The sequence below is a fragment of the Podarcis cretensis genome (assembly GCF_951804945.1).
Source record: "Podarcis cretensis genome assembly, chromosome: 10".
Taxonomy (NCBI): domain Eukaryota; kingdom Metazoa; phylum Chordata; class Lepidosauria; order Squamata; family Lacertidae; genus Podarcis; species Podarcis cretensis.
The window spans coordinates 67154573-67177312 of NC_137179.1; the positions used below are offsets into that span (position 1 = coordinate 67154573).

Consider the following 22740-nt stretch of genomic DNA (forward strand, 5'->3'; position numbering starts at 1 on the left):
TAACACGGCGGCGGCGGATAAAGTGCTGTGTCAAGCTGTCTTCAACAACTGTATATATTACTAGGTCATGCATGGATCAGATATCTAGACCCGTAGGTGCTCTGATGGTATCTGTCAGGCATTTGTTACAGCATTAGCCTAGCACCAAAGGTCCAGGGAAGAGCAAGAGGCAGACAACTGCAGATACACACTATTTACTGGCTCAGAAAGGAATGGGGCAGACCCAAAGCACATCATTTATAGGCTTCTGAATCACGTCGTAGCCTTGAGCAGGACTAGAAAACTCAGAAATATAGGCTAGGTTCCTTAAACTAAGGTCACAGTCACCAAAACGAAATGTCCAGTTGCTATTTGGGGGGCTCTAAAGTCTTATTTTTCAAACAATGGACTGATTGTGATTTGATTCTAAGTTAAGAATATTAGTAAGAATTTTATTATTTATACTGCGCCCATCTGGCTGGGTTTCCCCAGCCACTCTGGGCGGCTCCCAACGGAACACTAAAAACAGAATAAAACTTCAAACCTTAAAAACTTCCCTAAACAGGGCTGCCTTCAGATGTCTTCTAAAAGTCAGATAGTCGTTTATTTCCTTGACATCTGGTGGGAGGGTGTTCCACAGGGTAGGCGCCACCACCAAGAAGGCCCTCTGTCTGGTTCCCTGTAACCTCACTTCTTGCAATGAGGGAACTGGCAGAAGGCCCTCAGCGCTGGATCTCAGGCTGAACGATGGGGGTGCAGACGCTCCTTCAGGTATACTGGGCCGAGGCCATTTAGGGCTTTGAAGGTCAGCACCAACACTTTGAATTGTGCTTGGAAATGTACCGGGAGCCAATGTAGGTCTTTCAGGACTGGTGTTATGTGGTCTCGGCGGCCGCTCCCAGTCACCAGTCTAGCTGCCACATTCTGGATTAGTTGTAGTTTCCGGGTCACCTTCAAAGGTAGCCCCACGTAGAGCGCATTGCAGTAGTCCAAGTGGGAGATAACTAGAGCATGCACCACTCTGGCAAGACAGTCAACGGGCAGGTAGGGTCTCAGCCTGCGTACCAGACGGAGCTGGTAGACAGCTGCCCTCGACACAGAATTGACCTGCGCCTCAGGCGAAGAACGTCAAGAACTTAAAGAAGAACGGTCACTTTGATCCAGTGACAGTTCACATACTATATTGGCCTATTCCAACCTCTTTTTCTGTAGCAGCTCAGGCTGCACAAAAAAAGCAATTTGGTTCCATAAATTCAATCCAATTGGGCAGATAAAATACTGCTGACGGAATTCTACAGTGTGTGAAAACAGTCCAATGATCCCTAGGCATGTACCTCCAGATGGTGATGACAGGCGCCAGCTTGGCACCCAGACATCTTTACTTGGTGGGAAACGCACCTGGCGCTTGGCTAATTTCAAACACTGGTTGAGGAAACACAGAGGTTAGATTTTCCTTCGGCACCATGGGGGAGGTCTTTGGTGCACACAAAAGGCCTCTACAAATCCACAGGCCAGCAGCTGTCGAGAAACGACTCTGCTTACCAGGCGTGAGAAACTCTCCTCCATGCTAAGTACAGTGGTACCTCGGGTTAAGAACATAATTCGTTCTGGAGGTCCATTCTTAACCTGAAACTTCTTAACCTGAAGCACCACTTTAGCTAATGGGGCCTCCCACTGCTGCCGCGCCGCCTCTGCACCATTTCTGTTCTCATCCTGAAGCAAAGTTCTTAACCCGAGGTACTATTTCTGGGTTAGCGGAGTCTGTAACCTGAAGCGTCTGTAACCCGAGGTACCACTGTATTACAATTACAAGAGCTCTAATTCAAGGCCAAGCGAATCACTTCGAGCGAGGTGACAAAATTCAAAGCACACACAAGTCTAAACCAACATTGTCAAGCTACGCTTTGGCTTGTTTATCCGCTGAAAAGGAAGAAAAAGCAGGCCTTCAGCTCAAGGCCACTAGGGCAACAGCAGACAGAAGGCACAATACAAAGACTTGTTTGAACTAAGCCCATGTGATACAGGTAGAAACTTTCCAGCCTCGCTAGAGGCAGCATGCAAAATCCTCAGTTGGATTAGGAAGCATGTGTGCAAAATTTGCATGGTTCAGCTGGCAGACTGGAACATGCAAATCCCCAGGTCGGTAAAGGGCTGAAACTCAGTGGGAGAGCATCTCATATACATGCAGATGGCCACATGTCCAAATGCTGACATCTCCTGGCAGCGACCCCTGTCTCAAAGTGCAGGGGGGTCCCTGCCAACCAGTGTAGAGCTGTTACCCAAACTTGGGTCTCCAGTTGTTTTTGGACTACAGTTCCCATCATCCCTGACCACTGGTCCTGCTAGCAAAGGATGATGGGCGTTGTAGTCCAAAAAAAAAACAGCTGGAGACCCAGGTTTGGGAAACTCGATCCTAAACTAGGTAGAGCAATGGTCTGACTCTGTACAGTGGTACCTTTGGTTGTAAACGGGATCATTTCCGGAGCCCCGTTCACAACCTGAGCAGAACGCAACCCGCGTCTGCATGTGCGAGTGTCACCGCTTCTGCACATGCACTTGATGTCATTTTGAGCGTCTGCACATGCGCAAGTGGTGAAACCCGGAAGTAACCCTTTCTGGTACTTTCGGGTCACCGCAGGACACAACCTGAAAAGATTTAACCTGAAGCACTTCATTAAAGAGCTGGAATCTTATGAATCCTAAAACGGAGCTGGGCTGGGGGGGGGTCAGATTCAATCTCCCTGCTCCTCCCCACTTGCCAAGTCGCAATCGGTGGGATTTTGTCATTCTATGAAGAGCCGTATGTGTGCCACTCCTACTAAACACCATGCCCTCTGCTGGATTGGAGCCAGATCGTAACTGCCTTAGGTTTCAGGACCAGAAGGGTCAAGCCAGAGGGTTTTTATTATTGTTGTTGCTGCTGTAGTTTTATTAGTTGCTTGCTGCGTAGCATGCCTCCAAGCGGCCTGCAATTGTAAAACACACACACACACACACACACACACACACACCAGAAACCAAAGGAAACAAAACAGCATTATTCACACACACATAAAAGCTCATCCTGCACCACAGAGCAAAAGTGAGCAGGGTTAAATCAGAAACACCCTCTTCAAATTGCTCCTCACCTCGTGCTTAGTCACTGTGCAAACTGTTGCCACCCAATGTGTGCACAAGAGGGCAGGGGAAGCACCTTTTCACCCCCTCCCGGCATGTTCCCACACCTGACAGGCGACTCTTGCCACCCTAGCCATGTGCCAGGATTGTGTTTATTAAGCAGAGAACAGAGTGCCACAAGCCTCGAGGTCACCAGAATCATCATCATCATCATCATCATCTTGCCTTGCAACAAACAGCACTCCATGCTTCCAGGAAAGGGGCCCCACCCCAACTAATATTTCCTGATTGACTGGCAAGCAGAAAGGAAGCTCTCCTCCTAATCGCTCAGTATCGAAATTTGTCCCCCCTATTCAGAACAGGCTGATGTAACAAGGCGCTAGCTTTCTACTGCCAGAAATTGGAGATGCTTCCTCGCATTTGCCTTGATATGCTGAGCCCATGGGTCGTTTCTTTGGCTTGCAGCGAGGCAGTTAAAAAAAGAAAACTTGCCTAGAACTCCTACCCATGTAAACAAGCCCTCAGAGGATCTATTTTTATGTACAGTCGCTGCTTTTCACCTTAATTGTGTCTTGTTCAGAATGAGCTGAACAATGGCTACGTAGACGCGTAAAGCCAAACCATGGTTTAGTGTTACATGCACCATCTGGAAGTAGTCTTATGGCTCATGCATTTTCCCCTCTCCCTTTCACCCTTTGGCAAGGAGGAGGTCTCTGCCGGAGTTTAGTTTTACCTTCCACCTGGGCCAGGGATCGTGTTTTAAAATGAACTCTGGTTGGGTTAAAAAAAAAAAAAATCAACCTTCAGAAACCGTGGTTGACGTTTCCTTCTTTTGAAAATGGCCAGTTTGTTTTTAAACTATGATCCAATGACATCAAGCTAACATTTTAGGAAAGTCAAACTAAATTCAGGGTCATAGCAGCTCCTTTCCGCTCATGCGTGTAAAGCTGTATCTGTTTTCAGTTTCCACAATCAGACAACTAATGGTGAGCAACTATTTTTTAGATGTTACTTGATTAATTCAAACCTACAGTAGCACCCACAATACCCATCTGTCTTTAACACAGGGGAGAACAGATTATTATTATTATTATTATTATTATTATTATTATTAATAGCCCACCCATCTGGCTGGGTTTCCCCAGCCACTCTGGGCTGCTCCCACAGAATAACAACAACAACAACAACAGAAACATCTGTTCACATGTGTCACAGTTCTACAGCCTGCTTATTCTGAACACATATAACAATCTGACTTCTGATTGAAACCAAAATACTTTGGTTTTAGTTATCGTAATATAACTGAAGCAGTTTGACCACTTTATAGACAGTTTTGCATTATAGTTATCCAGCTTACATACTTCAAACAGAGGGCTGTGTCCTAACACTTCCATCTTCCATTCACACAAAGGAGTTTCTATTCTTCCCCGCCCCTCCTGCAAGATCCCATGTCACCAAAATCTGCACTGGGAAGGTCCCCTGACTCACTGGAGTGGATGCGGGTCGTAGGAAAGAAAAGGGGACAGAGTAGAAATTCAGTATGTGCACATGCGCACACAATAGAATTTGAAAGCAGGCAGCCACTGTGTTCATAGGACTTGATAGAAAAACCTTGCTATCCCGAAAAGCACCACACTGAGGATTCCATCTGAAAAGGAAATTGTTCTTTTCCCTCCCTGCAAAGCGCACCTCCATCTCACCATCAATAGTTAGAAGCTTCCGAGCTGCACAGCGCCTGACTTGCTGAAAATAAGCTAGTGTTTGCCATCATCCTTTGCCTAGATAAGACATTTCATCACTCCCTCTCCACAGTTAGCCGATTCCTAAACACCTCATCGCTCCACATTTATAAATCTGAACTTTGAAAGAGTTTGCAGCTATCGAAACGAGTGAATTCACGCCGAGTGGTTCTTTTACATTAACAGCTTGTCATAAGATTAGCCAACATTTTAAAATCCACGTTTCCTACAGTCCTTTGCCCCCACCCCCCCCTTCCTGGCCATGCACCAGATCATTGCTACATGCGCCACTATCATGCCATAAAAACATTCCTGTGTACTTACGTAGAAAGTGTTTTTCCAGTAAGGCAATTTCCAGATGGCCTTTGATCTCATTTAATCTATCCGACTCCGTTCTGTTGTAATCCTGGACTCCCGAAGCCATGTTGATGGTCCCAGGACCAGCCTATACAGGGGAAAGGCAGAGAGAACAAAAACGTTGGTGGGTAAGAAAGCAGCCTCTCTCAAGGGGGTTGTCTGCACACTCCAAAAGGGAAAAAACTCAAAGCGATTCATAAAACGTGAGTGCGGATTATTGTATTGTTGTTTTTTTTAAAAAAAAAGCAAAGTGCAGAGCGGATCGACAAACCTCTTATTCAGCATTAGCTCTCTGAAACAAATCAATAGGAGCTAAAGAAAAGAAACCGTGCCTCTTCAGTCAGCCGTCTTCGGACACTGCGCATGCTCAGGCTCTCTGAGAGCCATAAGGGAAAGCATTTGAGTTCTGCAGCAAAAATCATCACCATCAAAACTCTTTTCTATTGGGTGGAAAGCACTTTTCAAATTATGGGCATTCCAAGTCAATAGACCTGTTTTTTTTCCCCCTCCTTCAAAGAAAGTATTTAAGCAATTATCAGCCATGTAAATTAAAGCATTTGCTGAACACTGGCTGACGCTGCATAAATCCCGTCTCATGTATATGCTAATATATGATGGAGCGAGCTGTAACAAAGAAGGGACTGCAGTCCTCGTGCAAGGCAGACAATAGAGGGGAGCACCCATGGTTGGAGCATATGAGAAAAACCTTGGAAGTTTAAATACCTAGCACGCGTTGGGCATAACCAGTTTCCTTCTGTGCAAAAATAAACAGGGGGAAAGATGCGGCAGTGCAAAGTTCAGGAGGCAGACAGCATTAACTTCCTAGAAAAGAGAGCTATTTTCAAGGAACTGAGAAGCTACATAAAGCGTAAACAAAGGAAAATATATATACACACAAAAACCAGAGGTATGTGTATCTTTGACAAAGTGGATTGCTAAACCGCATGAAATGAGTCGGCAGGGAGCTAATAAACACATCACTGGGTCAAAATTATCAAACTATGTCAGGATGCAGAGTGCCACTAAGGACTACTTTTATAGTTGTATATCAGTTATCGTTTGCCCTGGTACAAATGACATTTCTGGATGCGCGCCGTCAACACATATTGCTTGGAAGTAAACAAGGTGAGAATAAAATATTTTTTAAAAAAAGAGTGGCTAATTAACTTGGCATTGCCAGAAGTCACGCGATGCAACAACATGCTGAAACTAAGCAGGTCAGGGGACAGAAGACCCATTGCTTTGCCCATTGAGTTCCATGGAAGGGAGGAAGGTGAGATATCAATGGAATTTTAAAATGGCTCACGGGCATAGCTGTCAATTTACAGATTTGAAAATAAGGGACCAGCAACCTCGAAAATAAGGGATCAGCAGCCAAAATAGGGGATTTTCAGAGCACAGGTATGTTCAACTTCTGAGCCCCTCCGAGCCAAAGGCAGAAAGCCCAGCTAGCAGCCAAACGAAGCCTCAAGCGGTGGTTCCCACAGCGCAGCAACCCGGCAAAGGGGATGCAGCAAGGAAAACCACTGTCACCTCTCCGCTGGGAAGCGCTGAGCAAAGGCGAGTCCCCAGGCAACGCGGCCGATTTGATCAGCACAAGGCATGCAAGCTCCACCCCCCAGTCATTCTTAGACTCCTTATTGGGTGAGCAACGCAGCCAAGCAACACAGTTGGAGCCTCCCTCCTCCCTGGCCGGCAGGGAGGGAGGGAGAGGAGCTGCTTCCTGTGAAACCCGCGAAATTTAAGGGACATCATCAATAAGGGAAAGCAGCAGGACAGAGCGCTGGGATAAGGGACTTTCCCGCCAAATAAGGGATGGTTGACAGCTATGCTCACGGGCCAATTTTGTCGCCAGTCAATTATGTAGCTCCCCTCCAAGCCAATTTCTAATCTGTCTTTCCAACACAAGTTTGTGCGATAGCAGCTACGATCAGCTCGCCACCTTCACTCAATAACAGATTCTGAAAACTTTGGCAGAGTCACATGCAAAATCTACAAATGTAAATTATGCACTGCAAGACAATGCAGGCGTCAAAAATTATAACATCCCTGCTGCTGACAACTAGAATGGAAGGTATACACTGGGCATGGAGCAAATCTGAGCGGCAATCTTTAATAACCCAGAACAAGACTAACAGTATTACTTGTGGAACGATGCCAACGTATGCTAAACCAAATGTAGTTAAATAGCATGGCAGGCATGACTAAAATGCTCTCCGTCAGGTATTACTACAATAGCTTCTTTCTGAGCCACTCCTCAAGAGCCTGTTCCACAATTTTAAAAGGGTTTTCTGCCATGATACAGTCCCTAAAAAAGTTTCGTCCGCATCCATCAGAGTTTTCATGAAAAATCAGGGGGGAAAGGAGAAGAATGCAAACTTTTCTCTCTTAAAATTCTTGGCTCCAACGTCTCAAAGCACATCCATGTTTGGGTTCCATCGCAAAGTTTCCAAAAAAGCAAAAATCCCAACGACGTCACCAGAATTTCCCTGCATACTTTTTCCTTTCTAATATTTACACAGGGCACAAAAGGCAGGCTTTTTATTGCTAAACATCAGCTGTGTTGCAAAATATTGTAAACCTCCCTTTGAATTTGCACGCTCCTCTAGGGAAGTCACATGGCAATTAAATATAGCCAAGCTGAACCCAGAGCTAAGTGACAAGGCTTCAGCCACAGAAGGTTTTCCATTAATCACGACACATTTTGTCAGTGCACACTAAACAGGTTGTGCCTATCTTTGGCATTTAATCTTCACAAAAATTGTACTCGATTTTCCAATACAGTGGTACCTCGGATGACCTACGCTTCAGGTTACACACTCTGCTAACCCAGAAATAGTGCTTCAGGTTAAGAACTTTGCTTCAGGAGGAGAACAGAAATCGTGCTCCGGCGGCGCGGCAGCAGCAGGAGGCCCCATTAGCTAAAGTGGTGCTTCAGGTTAAGAACAGTTTCAGGTTAAGTACAGACCTCCGGAACGAATTAAGTACTTAACCCGAGGTACCACTGTATTAGAATAGGAATTTGTAACACCCAACGTGATTACAATATTTTCCATTGACAAGCAACATTGATCATGCTCACATACTCATTGTCTTTTCAACTGGATCACCTAAGTATATAGTAACTATAAACTACCGTAGTTTTCTTTGTTTTTCTTTCCAATTATAGCAGTTTTCTAAAAGCAGCTGCTCATCTGCTCACCTGTGGCGAATAATGCTAATGTCTTACAAGGTTGACACGAAACAGTGAGCAGACAAGGTCGGCTAATAGTTTCTTTACAAGGCCGTGTAAAATGGTGCTGTAACTATAGACTTGGCCGAAAAACCGGAACCGCAAATTCCTATTTTGCTGGAATCTGTGTTTAAAGCAGCAAGGGTCGAAGAGTCACCTTTAGAAAACTGTGTGCTCTACACAGTAATCTAGAAAGAACTGCATAATGAGATATAATCTCATGAAACTGGATACCATGCAGGTAGCCTGCTCAGGTTCCAACATGTATTAACTACGATGAGAACAACTTGCATCTTATAGTTGGGTCTTTATTTCTATCCATGTAATGTACATAGTTATGCACCTGAAATAACATTTCATTTCATCTGTAATGCAAACAACAACATGGCCCTTTGTATTGTGTTTTCTAGATGCAGCAACAGATGAAACAAAAATTGTTTTGAATTATAAATGATCCCAACAATTTGGGGGGGAATGCACCAACAGTGCATTCCTGTATGTGTCTACACAAAAGCCAGCCCCCTTGGATTCAATGGGATTTACTCCCAGGTAAGTAGTCACATGGGACGCGGGTGGCGCTGTGGGTTAAACCACAGAGCCTAGGACTTGCAGATCAGAAGGTCGGCGGTTCGAATCCCTGTGACGGGGTGAGCTCCCGTTGCTCGGTCCCTGATCCTGCCCACCTAACAGTTCAAAAGCACGTGAAAGTGCAAGTAGATAAATAGGTACTGTTCCAGTGGAACGGTAAACGGCGTTTCTGTGCGCTGCGCTGGTTCGCCAGAAGCGGCTTAGTCATGCTGGCCACATGACCCGGAAGCTGTACGCCGGCTCCCTTGGCCAATAAAGCGAGATGAGCGCCGCAACCCCAGAGTCGGTCACGACTGGACCTAACGGTCAGGGGTCCCTTTACCTTTAAGTAGGCACAGGATGTCATAGGATATGCATCCACACCGGTGAAAGTTGTGGACAATGTATAGAACTGCAACAAATATATGTTGGAAATGAAAAACGGAAGGAAGGCACCTTTTATCATATGTGGTTGACGTGCAAGGCAGTAAAAGCATTTTGGGAAATGATATACCATATTTTTCTGTGTATAACATGCCCCCTATTTTGGGGGACTCCAAATTAAGAAAATGGGGGGGGGAGAGATTGCTGAACATCGCTCACTCGCCACTCACATGCGCGCTGGAAAAGCCACTTGCGTGGTGAGTTCCAGCCAAACCCCCCGCCCCCCGTGGAAATAATGACACATGACACAATTATTAAGGTTAATGGGCTAAATAAGGCCACAACTTTATTGGTTACAGATGATGAGCGGTATTGGCTTAGGCATTGGTCCTAACCGACTACAGTGGTACCTCAGGTTACAGACGCTTCAGGTTACAGACTCCGCTAACCCAGAAATAGTACCTTGGGTTAAGAACTTTGCTTCAGGATGAGAACAGAAATTGGGCTCCGGCGGCGCGGCAGCAGAAGGCCCCATTAGCTAAAGTGGTGCTTCAGGTTAAGAACAGTTTCAGGTTAAGTACGCACCTCCAGAACGAATTAAGTACTTAACCTGAGGTACCACTGTATATCCGACTTCAGCCCGTCCGCGTGAAGTCCGGGAAGGGTAAACTACCAGTAGGGGGAGTCCTGCTGATGCACATCAACTAGGAACTCCCCCGGGGTCACCGTTCGGGGGCGTGCCTTAGGCCCTCATCTCCCCAGGCTTTGGACAGGGCCACGCCCCACAGAATCCTTTATCGGACTACCCTTCAATATGCGGGGCAGGTGATGGCGCTTCCTCCCCTCTTCCATCTACAGAGCAATACCAGTGCCTAACCACCAATACCAAGAAAGTTGTGATGATTTGCTGCGAGGTAGACGAAAACCAAGTGGCTGGTGCCAATTTGCCAAGTGGGAAAATTCCTACCAGCCACTTAACGGCGACCAACCAAGGTCCATAGCAAGGTCAAGGAAAGAAAACCTTATAGGAGGGTGGGAAAAGCAGGAACAGCTGGCAGGCGGCAAAGAGGGAGATCCCCGGCCACGTCCTGGTTTAAATAAGGCAGGCCACACCCCCAGAGCCAGCCAATTAGCTGGCCAGGAGGTGACGCGGCTGGGAATCCCCTCCAATCGCGCGGGGTCTGGGGCCATGAACTCCACAACTCCACCTCCCCCAAATGGCAGAGGGGCTCTATCGTCTGTCCCCAAGCCGGTGGAAGCCAACAACCACCCGCCCAATTGACGCAGCAACAACCAATCAATAACAGTCTTTGCCGCCAATAACACACCCAATAGTCGCTAACAATCTCCAGCTCGCAGCAGCAACCAATCCCATGTCCCCTCAATGCTCTACCCGTATGTAAGACAACCCCCAATTTTCAATGCAATTCTTTAAGAAAAATACATCGTCTTATACACAGAAAAGTACGGTATGAAACAAAAAAAATGTTTCGAATAACGTTTGCAAAAAAACCAGAAGTGTTTTTATTAGGTCTTATAGGTGCAGAAATACCAAAGGAGCAGAAAAAAGGAGCAGATTCATGACAGCGGCGTGGATCCTTCTAGCCCAGAGATGGAAAGAAGAAAAGTTCCCAATAAAAATGAAGGGTTAATGAAGATGATGGACTACTCCAAAATGGCAAAAATGACCGGGAGGATCAGAAACCAGGAAGATAAGAACTTTAATAAGGAATGGGGGGAATTTATAAGTTATCTTGGAGAACACTGCAAACAACTGAAAACATTGGCAGGGTTGTTATAACACTTGTAATGTAACAAGAACTATGGTAAAAGTAGTGTTTTAAGGAAAAATGGAAGAAGTTATAAGATGCAGGGGGGGGAGGAAAGTCTAAGGATTTTGTTTAAGATTATGATTGATATTTCAATGTAGATATTATCCGTAAAACTGAATAAAAAAAATTATGAAAAGGGAAAAAGAAAGTTGTGGACATAACCAGGAAGTAAGGTAGGAGTAGCTGCAGAACAGCAGAAACTAACCATACTACTGGAGGAAACATGCCTTGTTAAGAAGGATTAGAAAAACCATTTTAAAAAACCGGTCAATTGGCAGCTCTTAGGCATGGTGGCTAAACGAACCTCCATTCTCAGAAGCAATCGTAAAATCAGAATTATGGAACGGGAGCCTATGAACTAGGTTATATTAAATGACCAGGGAGAAAAAATAAGATTATCAAACCTATAGGACTATAAGTTTATAAGTGGACGGTCAATTGATATTTGGAAAGCAAACTTGGTTTGAACCCCTCAGGAACTCCTTTGCACTACAGGTGAACTGAAATGGTTGCGACTCAGCTGCCTTGAGCTGCGTTTTAATTCACACGTCAAGGTCACGCAGCAGAGTCAATATAACAGCTCTAGAATCCACTCTTTTTTTGTGTGTGTGGCATGGCACAGAGCAGGTTATTTTTAACTCAAGAGACTGGAACAAGCAAGTCTACAACACTTGAGAAGGGGCCATCAGCAGCCATCAATATCTGCTCATTGCTTTCACCACGTTGCAAGTCGGTGACTTTATTGCGTTAGTAAACTTCAACGGCCTCCAGCAATTCCAGACTTAAGACCCACCTTCAACACAAGGTCCCTTTTAATCTACCATGCATTGTCCTTCACTTTACTACATCTGTTTGTCGAGATCTGTCCTTCTACAGAGCTGAATTTATAGAAGCTGCCAGTCGCAGAACTTTGATGTCTAAACTCGGGTGCATGGAGCCTCTCTGTATTAACTTGTGGCCAAAACAATGGAGACGTGAAAGACCCAGAACCAGATCGCCTAACGTTTTTGACATGAAAGCTGCCCTAGAAACCTTCCCGTTTGATCATAGGAAAAGTAGGTATAGGGACTTCCCTGAGCTCTAGTGCCTCTCCAGCCCCAGGTACTGACCCCCGAGATAGAAAACATACAGACTCTTAAGGGGAGATTTATGTCAGAAAAATGGTGCAAGGAGTAAGGTTAAATCTACCACCGCCCAGTGCATATATGCTCTGATCCCATTCGAAAAACCTTTGTAGTTGCTTTTAAGTACCACATTTTTCGCTCTATAAGACGCACCAGACCATAAGACGCACCTAGTTTTTGGAGGAGGAAAACAAGAAAAAAAATATTCTGAATCTCAGAAGCCAGAACAGCAAGAGGGATCGCTGCGCAGCGAAAGCAGCAATCCCTCTTGATGTTCTGGCTTCTGGGATAGCTGTGCAGCCTGCATTCGCTCTATAAGACGCACACACATTTCCCCTTACTTTTTAGGAGGGAAAAAGTGAGTCTTATAGAGCAAAAAATACGGTAATAATGAAAACTATGGAAAATCCAACCAGGGATTGCCAGGGATTGTGAGCTACTGGTAGATCATGGGTTCAACCAATTTTATTTCCCAAAGAAAGCAAGAAAGCTCAACAACTTTGACTTCCCAAAAAAAAGCTCAACAACTTTGGTCAATCCAGTGGGTACATCACCGCCAGTTATTTTATAGTGGGAGAAGATAGCAGACTCTTGGAAGTTGGACAAGCCTGGCCTAGGTCTTTCTTATCTACTTCATTCCTCAGTGGGGAAAATGCGCTCTGCAGCCAATCAGGGTGATTTTTAATATACTCTTGTTATATTCCAGGGCTGCCCTGGTTCCCTGTGGCTTCTTCTACATTGGACATCATCATCATCATCATTATTATTATTATTATTATTATTATTATTATTATTATTATTTCCTGTGAAGCATCTCAAAGCAATTTCATAATGCAACAGAAACGTATATAAAATAAAACAACTGCATCTTTAAAACCACTTAAAAGCAATTTCGAATCCATCACAGATACTTGAGTAGGATAAGAATCTCCACGGAGATGGCTTTCGACAGGCACCGAAAGGACAGGGAAGATGGCGCCTGCTTGCTAAAAGCTGGAAAACTCAAGAATTACCCACACTGGAAGAATGGCAGATGCAACTGATAGACTATATGGAATTGGCCGAGATGACTGGCAGAATCCGAGACCTGGGAGAAGAACTGGTGGAGGAAGACTGGAAGAAATTCAAGGACTATCTACAAAAATATTGCAAATTGTATGAATGTTAAGAAAGATGTAAGATTAGCAAAAACATGGCTCCAACAAACTAGGTATAAAGAATATAAATTTAAATTTAATTGGAAGATGAAAAGATAAATTGTGGATAAGTAATATTTTATGATTAAGCTTCAATAAGAGTATGTTAAATCCCAAAATTTGAGATATTAAATATTGGAAAATTATATTATATGAATTAAACTAAGTTAATAATTTGCTGGTAAAATTTATGAGTTTAGAAAGCAGGAACAAGGGGTGTGAGGAAGTCCAAAGATGAACATGAAATGTGGATATTGAAAAATACTGTGTTATTATCTATGTATTTTATTGTTAAACTAAAATTTAATAAATATTATAATAAAAAAAAGAAGATGGCGCCTGCTTGATCTGTAACAGAAGACCCGTTCCATAGGGTGGGTGCTGACACACTAATGGTCCGTCATGTGGAGAACTCCAGGCAAGATGGCGCCTGAATGAAGCCCTCTCCTGCAGAGCAAAGTGTTTGGTTGGGGATATAAAGGAAGGAGACGAGCTTTCATTTATGCTGGTTCCAAGTTGAAGAGGGCTTTGTACATGAATCAATCTGTGTTGGGAAAAGGGACCCTGTCAGATCTTGGAGAGCTGTAGCAAGCAGGGTGGATTTGATTTAAGTCAAATCAATTTAAATCACGATTTAAATCACTAGTCAGTAAGATTTGATTTAAATAATTTTCCCCCCGCAGAAAGACTCATTCTTGCTGGTAGCCTCTTAATATTTGCAACCAGATGAAGGTTTCGTTTTTGGAATAATAAATTTTCAGAGTAATTTTTACAGTTATATCAAAAATTACTGATTTGGTTATAATATTAGAAATACATAGACCGATAATTATGAAATGATGGCGAGGTTTAGTAAGTTAACTGTTGATATTTGGACAACTTTTCTGCTATACTTTATTGGAAGGAGAAAAGTGATCATTTCCTTAATAACAATTTAATCAATTTATTTAACTAAAACAATAACATTATAGCATATATATCCATGTTTGTTAACTGATAAACTTTTTTTTATTTTAAAAAACTGAGTTTTAGCACACATGAAAAACTTAAAACAAATCCTTATTTCGTGATGGACTATAATATAACTTAAAATAGAAAACTATCTTTAGAAAGATTTTTCCTCCCAAATTATTTTATTTTAAAAATCCAATTTAAATTATAAAAAATATGATTCAAATTAAAAAAAATCTTATTAAATTTTTTTAAAACATGATTTTTAATTTTTAAAAAATACATTGGTTTTTATCCAGCCCTGGTAGCGAGTCAGAGTAGGCAGCACACAGCTAGGCCAACCAAAAGCTAAGCTTTTCCTCTCCCCCATCTTTCCGTCATTCTTTCCCCCTCTTTTCCCTCCTCCTCCAGAAGAGGATTACACAGCACCACTAAGAGAAGCCAGCTCAAATAAGGTCATGACACAGTTGCTGTTGTCAAAATCTTGAAGGCTAAAGGCAACTAGGCTGGGCTCTGATCAACAGCACCCAAATTGATAGCCATTCATTCCCAATCTGTCGTCCTGCCTACACTGTCAGTCGCTGCCCGAATTAACATGCCAACCCGCCCGTCTTAAAATACTGGGTTAGTTACAGGGTAGTCACATGGGTAGTCACATGGGTAGAAGGCCGTTTGTATAAGCTGAACACACAACACGCCAGCCCCAGGGATTAGATACCGGCAGGAGCATCTAAAACAAAAGCTGGTGCTGCGGAAGAAGCCAGAAGACCATTTTGGCTGTGAGACCTGCTCCCTGCCTTGCTGGAACTGACTCCAGCTGCAAAAAACTGAACAGCCGAACAGACTTTGGGGCTGGGGTGTTCTTTTGGGAGTGCTGTTAATCGATACTAACTTTTTGTATTTTTATTTTTAGATAAAAATACTCGCCTTGGCTGCGAGTAAGTTGAGCGCTAGGCACCAAGACAAGTATCATAAGGGGGAGTGTGAGACGTGGGGTGCTTAACTTATGCAGGTGTGATTTTTGCATTTTTGAATGCTTGCTTTGCTGTTCTTGTTGTTCAGTTTTAAATCAATTGTTTGTATCCTACGCATTGTGACCAATTGTGAAAGCTTATAAAGGTAAAGGTAAAGGGACCCCTGACCATTAGGTTCAGTCGTGACCAACTCTGGGGTTGCGGCTTTATTGGCCAAGGGAGCCGGCGTACAGCATGTGGCCAGCATGACTAAGCCGCTTCTGGCGAACCAGAGCAGCGCACGGAAACGCCGTTTACCTTACCTTACCTTTACCTTATCTACTTGCACTTTGACGTGCTTTCGAACTGCTAGGTTGGCAGGAGCTGGGACCGAGCAACAGGAGCTCACCCCGTCGCGGGGATCTGAACCGCCAACCTTCTGATCGGCAGGTCCTAGGCTCTGTGGTTTAACCCACAGCGCCACCCGCGTCCCATGTGACAGCTTAAAGCTTTTAGCAATAAAGATTCATTCATTCATTCAGCCAGGAGTGCCATCTTGGCCCCAGGGCCGTGGGTGCCATGCAGCGTGCATGGCCCTGGCACAGAATTTTGTGGGCCCCTCCATGGGGAATTTTGTGGGTGCTCGGGCACCCAGGGAGTTGGCACGTATGTCAATAGCGCAGATACTTACAGGGTCTCTCAATTCATCGCTGTCTTTGCCTGCCGTACGAGGTATTTTCATAGGAATTTCATCTCCACATTCAGTGTCGGAAGCATTAGGAGACTCTGCTAAATCGAGGAACTCATCTCTCTTGTGACCTCTGAACCTTATTTTGTCTAACCTCTTTAGCATGTTCAGCACTGCTCCTTTCTGCTTTATCTTAACATGACGGTTGGAGTCCCTGCAAAACACAAAGGGGAGCGGCAAAGACAAGGGAAAGATTATTTTCGGGGGACATGTATGATAAACATTATAATTATACAGAGTGCTCTTATAATCATGCACTGAACGCTTGCGGCAGAAATAGTAATCCCGTTTCCGAAATAAAGAAAAAACACTCCAGCTTAAATTTCAAAATCATTTTTAAAATAAAAAAGTGACTATTAATAGAGAAAGCATTTTATGGAACAATCATTTCCACCAGACGGACACTATGAGAGCACTAAGGAATAGAACATCACAAAGTTTTGTGTCATTTGCTTGCGGAGCAAAACCCTTACCAATTCTATGTTTCAGAGAGGTTGACAGAATAAATTGTTATTTAGGAAACAGAGCTCTGCAAATCAACTGGGAAACGCTGGGTTCAAATTTCACCAGTAATGAACTCACTACTGGGACTTTGAATACAGAGATGATGATATCAACCTTACGGGCTACTTGGTAAAGTTTACTGGGATAATGTATGTGGAGTTATTTGATGACCTGAACAAGCTACAGTGGTGCCCCGCAAGACGAACGCCTCGCAAGACGGAAAACCCGCTAGACGAAAGGGTTTTCCGTTTTGGAGGCGCTTCGCAAAACAAATTTCCCTATGGGCTTGCTTCGCAAGACGAAAATGTCTTACGAGTTCCTGCGGGGTTTTTTCCCTTTTTCCCCCCTTTTCCTAAGCCCTTAGCCGCTTATCAGCTGATCCGCTGATAAGCCGCTTATCAGCTGATCCGCTAAAAGCCGCTAAACCGCTAATAGCGCTAATCCGCTAAGCTGTCAATGGGCTTGCTTCGCAAGACGAAAAAACCGCTATACGAAGAGCCTCACGGAATGGATTAATTTCGTCTTGCGAGGCACCACTGTAAAGTGTTATTTAGGAAACAGAGCTCTGCAAATCAACTGGGAAACGCTGGGTTCAAATTTCAACAGTAATGAACTCAATACTGGGACTTTGAATACAGAGATGATGATATCAACCTTATGGGCTACTTGGTAAAGTTTACTGGTATAATGTATGTGGAGTTATTTGATGACCTGAACAAGCTATATATAAATACAAATTGTTTTTAAAGTGCATCCCCCAAAAAAATGGCAGCAAGGAAGCCGGAAAGCTTACAAAGCAATAACCCTGATACATACTGAATCCTAATAGAGTCGTACCTTGGATCCCGAACGCCTTGCGAGTTGAACATTTTGGCTCCTGAGCGCCACAAACCCGGAAGTGAGTGTTCCGGTGGTGAACATTCTTCGGAACACAAACGTCCAACACGGCTTCCGATTGGCTGCAGGAGCTTTCTGCAACCAATCGGAAGCCATGCCTTGGTCTCCAAACGTTTTGGAAGTCAAATAGACTTCCGGAATGGATTCTATTCGACTTCTATTACTAAGCCAGTATGACCTAGAGTGAAACGTTAACAATTAGCAATGCGCTAGATTGGTAATATTCCCTTGAAACTAGTTAATGAGTTGGAAATACAGTGAGAAGCGTCCCCACCAGTAGCCATTGCAACCTCTTATATTAAAATTGTTAATTGCAACATCATATATTGAAATTGTTAAGAAAGGAAATTAACGCAAATCAGGAGTGGCTCTTGCACATTTACAGATCTGTGCAAATGTTTTTGCTGTGCCCACGTTGGGGAACAATTCCCACACTCCCCAACTTACATAAACACACACATGCAAACTCTTGTTACCACAGCATTCCTATTACCAGGGCCACACCATACAGAGAAACTCTGCAGCCCCTAACGGTGACTTCATCCTGTCTGCCAACTGTGTTCACAGATTCTTGGAAGGGGAAGATTTGAGATTCAAAGAAACAATGCAGAAGTCAACAGATGGAAAAGTCTGCCTTGCAACATAACCACGGAGAAGCTCGCAAGCCGATTCTGTCAGGCTAAATTTGCGCTTCTCCTTCTGGAAGCGGAAACCACACCAAGATTACAACACTTTTGGTGTAAAGGAAATCTGTGCACACTTTAGCTCAGAGGTTTTCAACCTTTCTGAGCCCATGGGTCCCTTGAGCAACTATATTCTGGGGGGCTCAGGAGCCCAGTTACGTCACCCCTTGCCTGCAGAGCTGGCAGCCTCTCACGCTTTTTTGAACACGATCCCTTGTGGAGTTTTCCTTCAGCCTCCTCTCCAATCCCCTCTCCTTGGGAGTCCTCTGGGCAGCCGCTGCCACTGTCCTTGGTCTCTGAGCTGCATCACCCTCACACTGCCCCACAGGGACCTGGGACTCGTCTGTCCATTCCCAACAGCAAGGGATAGTGGACTGGCTGGGCTCCCTTGCCCGCTTGCTTGCTTAGTCCAAGGCCGCCTCGGTTCCTGGCAACCAGCACCCCCTGGGCAGCCCCAGAGACACCATTCCCCTGGGAAGCTTGCACAAACAGCTGTGCAAGTCATTGGGAGTTGAGACACGAGAGGGCATCAGAGGAGGGAAGGAAGGAAAGGGGCACAGAGGCCAGGGTTGCCCGCGGCATCCCTGACCATCATTTCAGGCGCCCCAGGGTATCACAGCACACTGGTTGAAAACCGCTGCTTTAGCTGGTTAACATGAAAGGTCCAAAGGTCGCAGCATGAGCACCGAGGAAGGAAACATGAACACCAACATGAAACACAACAGCCACAACTGATAAAGTTGATTGGAGAGGAAACAGAAGGTAACTAAAAGTTAAAATTGTGGCTCAAAAACTACACGTTCTGGCAACTAGCTTCTGCTTAAAACCAGGTCTGACACAATATGTATAAAGGAAAGCGGGGTCCAATATTTATACCAGGGGTCAGCAAACTTTTTCATCAGGGGGCTGGTCCACTATCCCTCAGACCTTTTGGGCCAGACTATATTTTGAAGAAAAAAAATATATGAATGAATTCCTAGGTCCCACAAATAACCCAGAGATGCATTTTAAATAAAAGCACACATTCTACTCATGTAAAAACACGCTGATTCCCAGACCATCCGTGGGCCGGATTTAGAAGGCGATTGGGCCGCATCCGGCCCCTGGGCCTTAGTTTGCCTACCCATGATTTAGACTATTAAATGAGGCATATTGATAAATGGAGCTGTATATGCACCAGTGTCCAAGCAATGATTCTTCAACATCAACTTTGTTGGACTGGTTGTGTTGTTCGGATTCCTGATGATCATCTTCCAAAGCCACTACTCTATTCTGAACTTAAAAATGGAAAGTGTAATGCTGGTGGTCAACAAAAGAGGTCCAAAGACTTTCTCTAGGCAAATCTAAACAAATGTAGTATAAGCAACGACAACTGGGAAACACTGGCCTGCAAGCGCTCCAATTGGAGAACAGCCTTTATCAAAGTTGTCATGGGTTTTGAAGATGCTCAAACTCAGGACAAAAGGGAGAAATGTGCTAAGAGGAAGGCACAATTGTCAAAACCTCACTGTGATCAACTCCCGCCTGGAAACCTATGTCTCCGCTGTGGAAGGACGTGTAGATCCAGAACTGGCCTCCGCAGTCACTTTCGGACTCACTCTGAAGACTGTTCATGGAAGACAATCTAACTTGGCTACAAGTGATCGTCAAAGAAGAAGAAGCATCTGCTATTGACCACTCCATAGCCTCAGCCTGGAAACGTTTTCTCCCAGTGGAGTTGCCTACACTTATCAAATGAATGCTGAGGAGAGAAGCATCCTAGGAGTTATGCCATGGGGAGAGAAGCCTTGCTCTACGTCTGGCACCCACATTTTAAGACCTTATGAGGAATGGTTGAAGGAGCTGGCTATGTTTAGCCTGGGAGAGGAAACTGAGAGGAGATATGAGAGCCATCTTCAAATATCTTAAGGGCTGTCACATGGAAGATGGAGCAAGCTTGTTTTCTCCTGCTCTGGAGGACAGGACTCAAACCAAGGGCTTCAAGCTACAAGAAAGGAGATTCCGGCTACACATCAGAAAGCACTTTCTGACGGTAAGAGCTGTTTGACAGTGGAACATTCTATGACCCTCACCCACAATGCCCCTTTTGGCACTTAAAATAGTTTGGACCCCACCCCACCCACAGGTCCATACCACAATCTCATCTGCTTCATGTATTTACAACCCGCACCTTCGTAAAGTGTATCAAGGCAGCTTACAACATTTGAAAGGTAAGGAAGAACGGTCCACAAATATCCACAAAACACCATTAAGAGCATCAGTAGGCACTGCTTGGTTAAAAAGAGAAAATCATGTTGTGAAGGCCTATCTAAGCAATGCAGTTTTCAGAAGGGTGGTTCCTGCCGAAACTCTAGTGGCAGGGAGTTCCACAGGGCAGCGCTTGCTACACCAAAGGCTTGCTCCCCAGGGAAGGCCAACTGAACCTCAGGAGTGTGAGAGAGCTCTTTGGATCTCCGGGGAGATGCAAAGAGCATCCAATGACTATAATATCAAATCACAAATAAGACACTACACACAGAGAGAGCTTTGAATATCCATGGTTTTTGAAGACATTGAGCCAAGACTCACCAAGTGATGTGGCAGCGAGTAATGAGATTATCTATCTATACACACACATATGAATCAGCCCTGAGCAAAGATGCAAGGTGACGTTCGCTGAGCTCTGAGAAGTGTGGTGCGTTACTAACATCATCCGACGTGAAATTAAGAAACAAAACAGCATAAGAAATGTGGGCAGGTACCTGCACGTTTGGTTTATTACTCAAATAAAAAACAAGAACACCTGAAGAACCGCCTCTCGTTATTTCTTTTTAATCAACCGTCACATTCATGCATCCCGGCTCCCATCATATTTACATGTCAGCTAGAAATCGTGACTTCCTGTGAACAAGTGAGTCACAACTGTCTCACACATATATGGATTCATGTCAGGAGGAAACAAACCACAATTCCTGGCTTGCTGTTATCTCCAAGCCAATGCTTGTAGTTTGTTCTCGCTCCCCCCAAAACCACAATTTGTTCCGCCAGCAAGGAGAAGGCAAACCGCCCATTATGGTGGACGTGTGTTAGCTGAGACTTATACTCATGACATGTGAACTGGGTTTCCAGAGCATTGGACAACTGCTCTCACCCTCTGTGATAGCCCAGAAGAAGGGAAGTCTCACTTCCAGATAAACAGCTCCTTTTCCATCTCTTGTAGCCTTCTGCAGATCACAAGTCCCATCTCCTTTGCAATTGACACGGTTCCTGAGTAGCATGTGCACAGCGCCTCAGAAACCCGCCCCACCTGTTGCTTGGTGTGCCTACCTAAATGCTAAAGGCAAACTAGGGATGCGGGTGGCGCTGTGGACTAAAACCAGTGAGCCTCTTGGGCCTGCCAATAGGAAGGTCGGCGGTTCGAATCCCCACCACTGGGTGAGCTCCCATTGTTTTGTCCCAGCTCCTGCCAACCTAGCAGTTTGAAAGCATGCCCGTGCAAGTAGATAAATAGGTACCTCCATGGCGGGAAGGTAAAACGGTGTTTCTGTCACGGTGTCCCGTCATGCCAGAAGTGGCTTAGTCATGCTGGCCACATGACCTGGAAAGCTGTCCGTGGACAAACACTGGCTCCCACAGCCTGAAAAGCGAGATGAACACTGCACCTAGTAGTCGCTTTTGACTGGACTTAACTGTCCAGGGGTCCTTTACCTTTTTTAAATAGGTAAAAGGTAAAGGACCCCTGACAGTTAAGTCCAGTCGCAGATGACTCTGGGGTTGGGCGCTCATCTCACTTTACAGGCCAAGGGAGCCGGCATTTGTCTGCAGACAGTTTTTCCAGGTCATGTGGCCAACATGACTAAGCCACTTCTGGTGCAACGGAACACGGAAACCAGAGCAGCGCACGGAAACGCCATTTACCTTCCCACCGGAACGGTACCTATTTATCTACTTGCACTTTTGGCATGATTTCAAACTGCTAGGTTGGCAGGAGCTGGGACCGGGCAATGGGAGCTCACCCCATCGCAGGGATTCGAACCGCCAGCCTTCTGATCAGCAAGTCCAAGAGGCTCAGTGGTTTCAACAGAAGCCACAAAATTTAATTTGCCAATGCACATCCAGGAATTGAACCCCCCACCCAAATAGTTAGTTTGTTTTTTCAATAAAATATATATGATCATAGAAAACTAGGAGAAAATTTCTCCAAGGCCACTTTTCATAATATATACATTAATTATAACCAGCATTAGAAATTAGCCAGACACCAGGTACATTTTGTGACTGGCGTGGGTCAAACTGCGACCACATGGAGATCTCTGGATGCCGGGCCAACAACTGGGGAAAACAAAATGTCACATAGATAATGATCTGAAATATTTTCCTTGCAGACTGAATTTGTTTTGATTCTGGATTGTTTTATTTGATGTTTCAATGTGTTGTGAACTTCTCTGAGATTCTTCTTTGAAATATAAAGCAGTAAAGAAACGAAATTATTATTATG

At 44.6% G+C, this 22740-nt stretch overlaps 1 protein-coding gene across 7 annotated transcripts in view; it reads right to left on the reverse strand.

Moving 5' to 3' along the window:
* GRAMD4 (GRAM domain containing 4) overlaps window positions 1-22740 on the reverse strand; it is a 109110-nt gene that overhangs the window by 61270 nt on the left and 25100 nt on the right. For 6 of the 7 annotated variants that reach the window (XM_079994223.1, XM_079994219.1, XM_079994220.1 and 3 more), the window contains exons 2-3: window positions 16123-16333; window positions 5160-5280 (exon numbers count right to left, since the gene is read on the reverse strand). In XM_079994223.1, coding sequence (XP_079850349.1) covers window positions 5160-5280; window positions 16123-16333 — 332 coding nt within the window. Of the gene's footprint in view, window positions 1-5159; window positions 5281-5463; window positions 5483-16122; window positions 16334-22740 lie in introns of those variants that run through there. The other variant, XM_079994225.1, reaches the window with a different exon arrangement.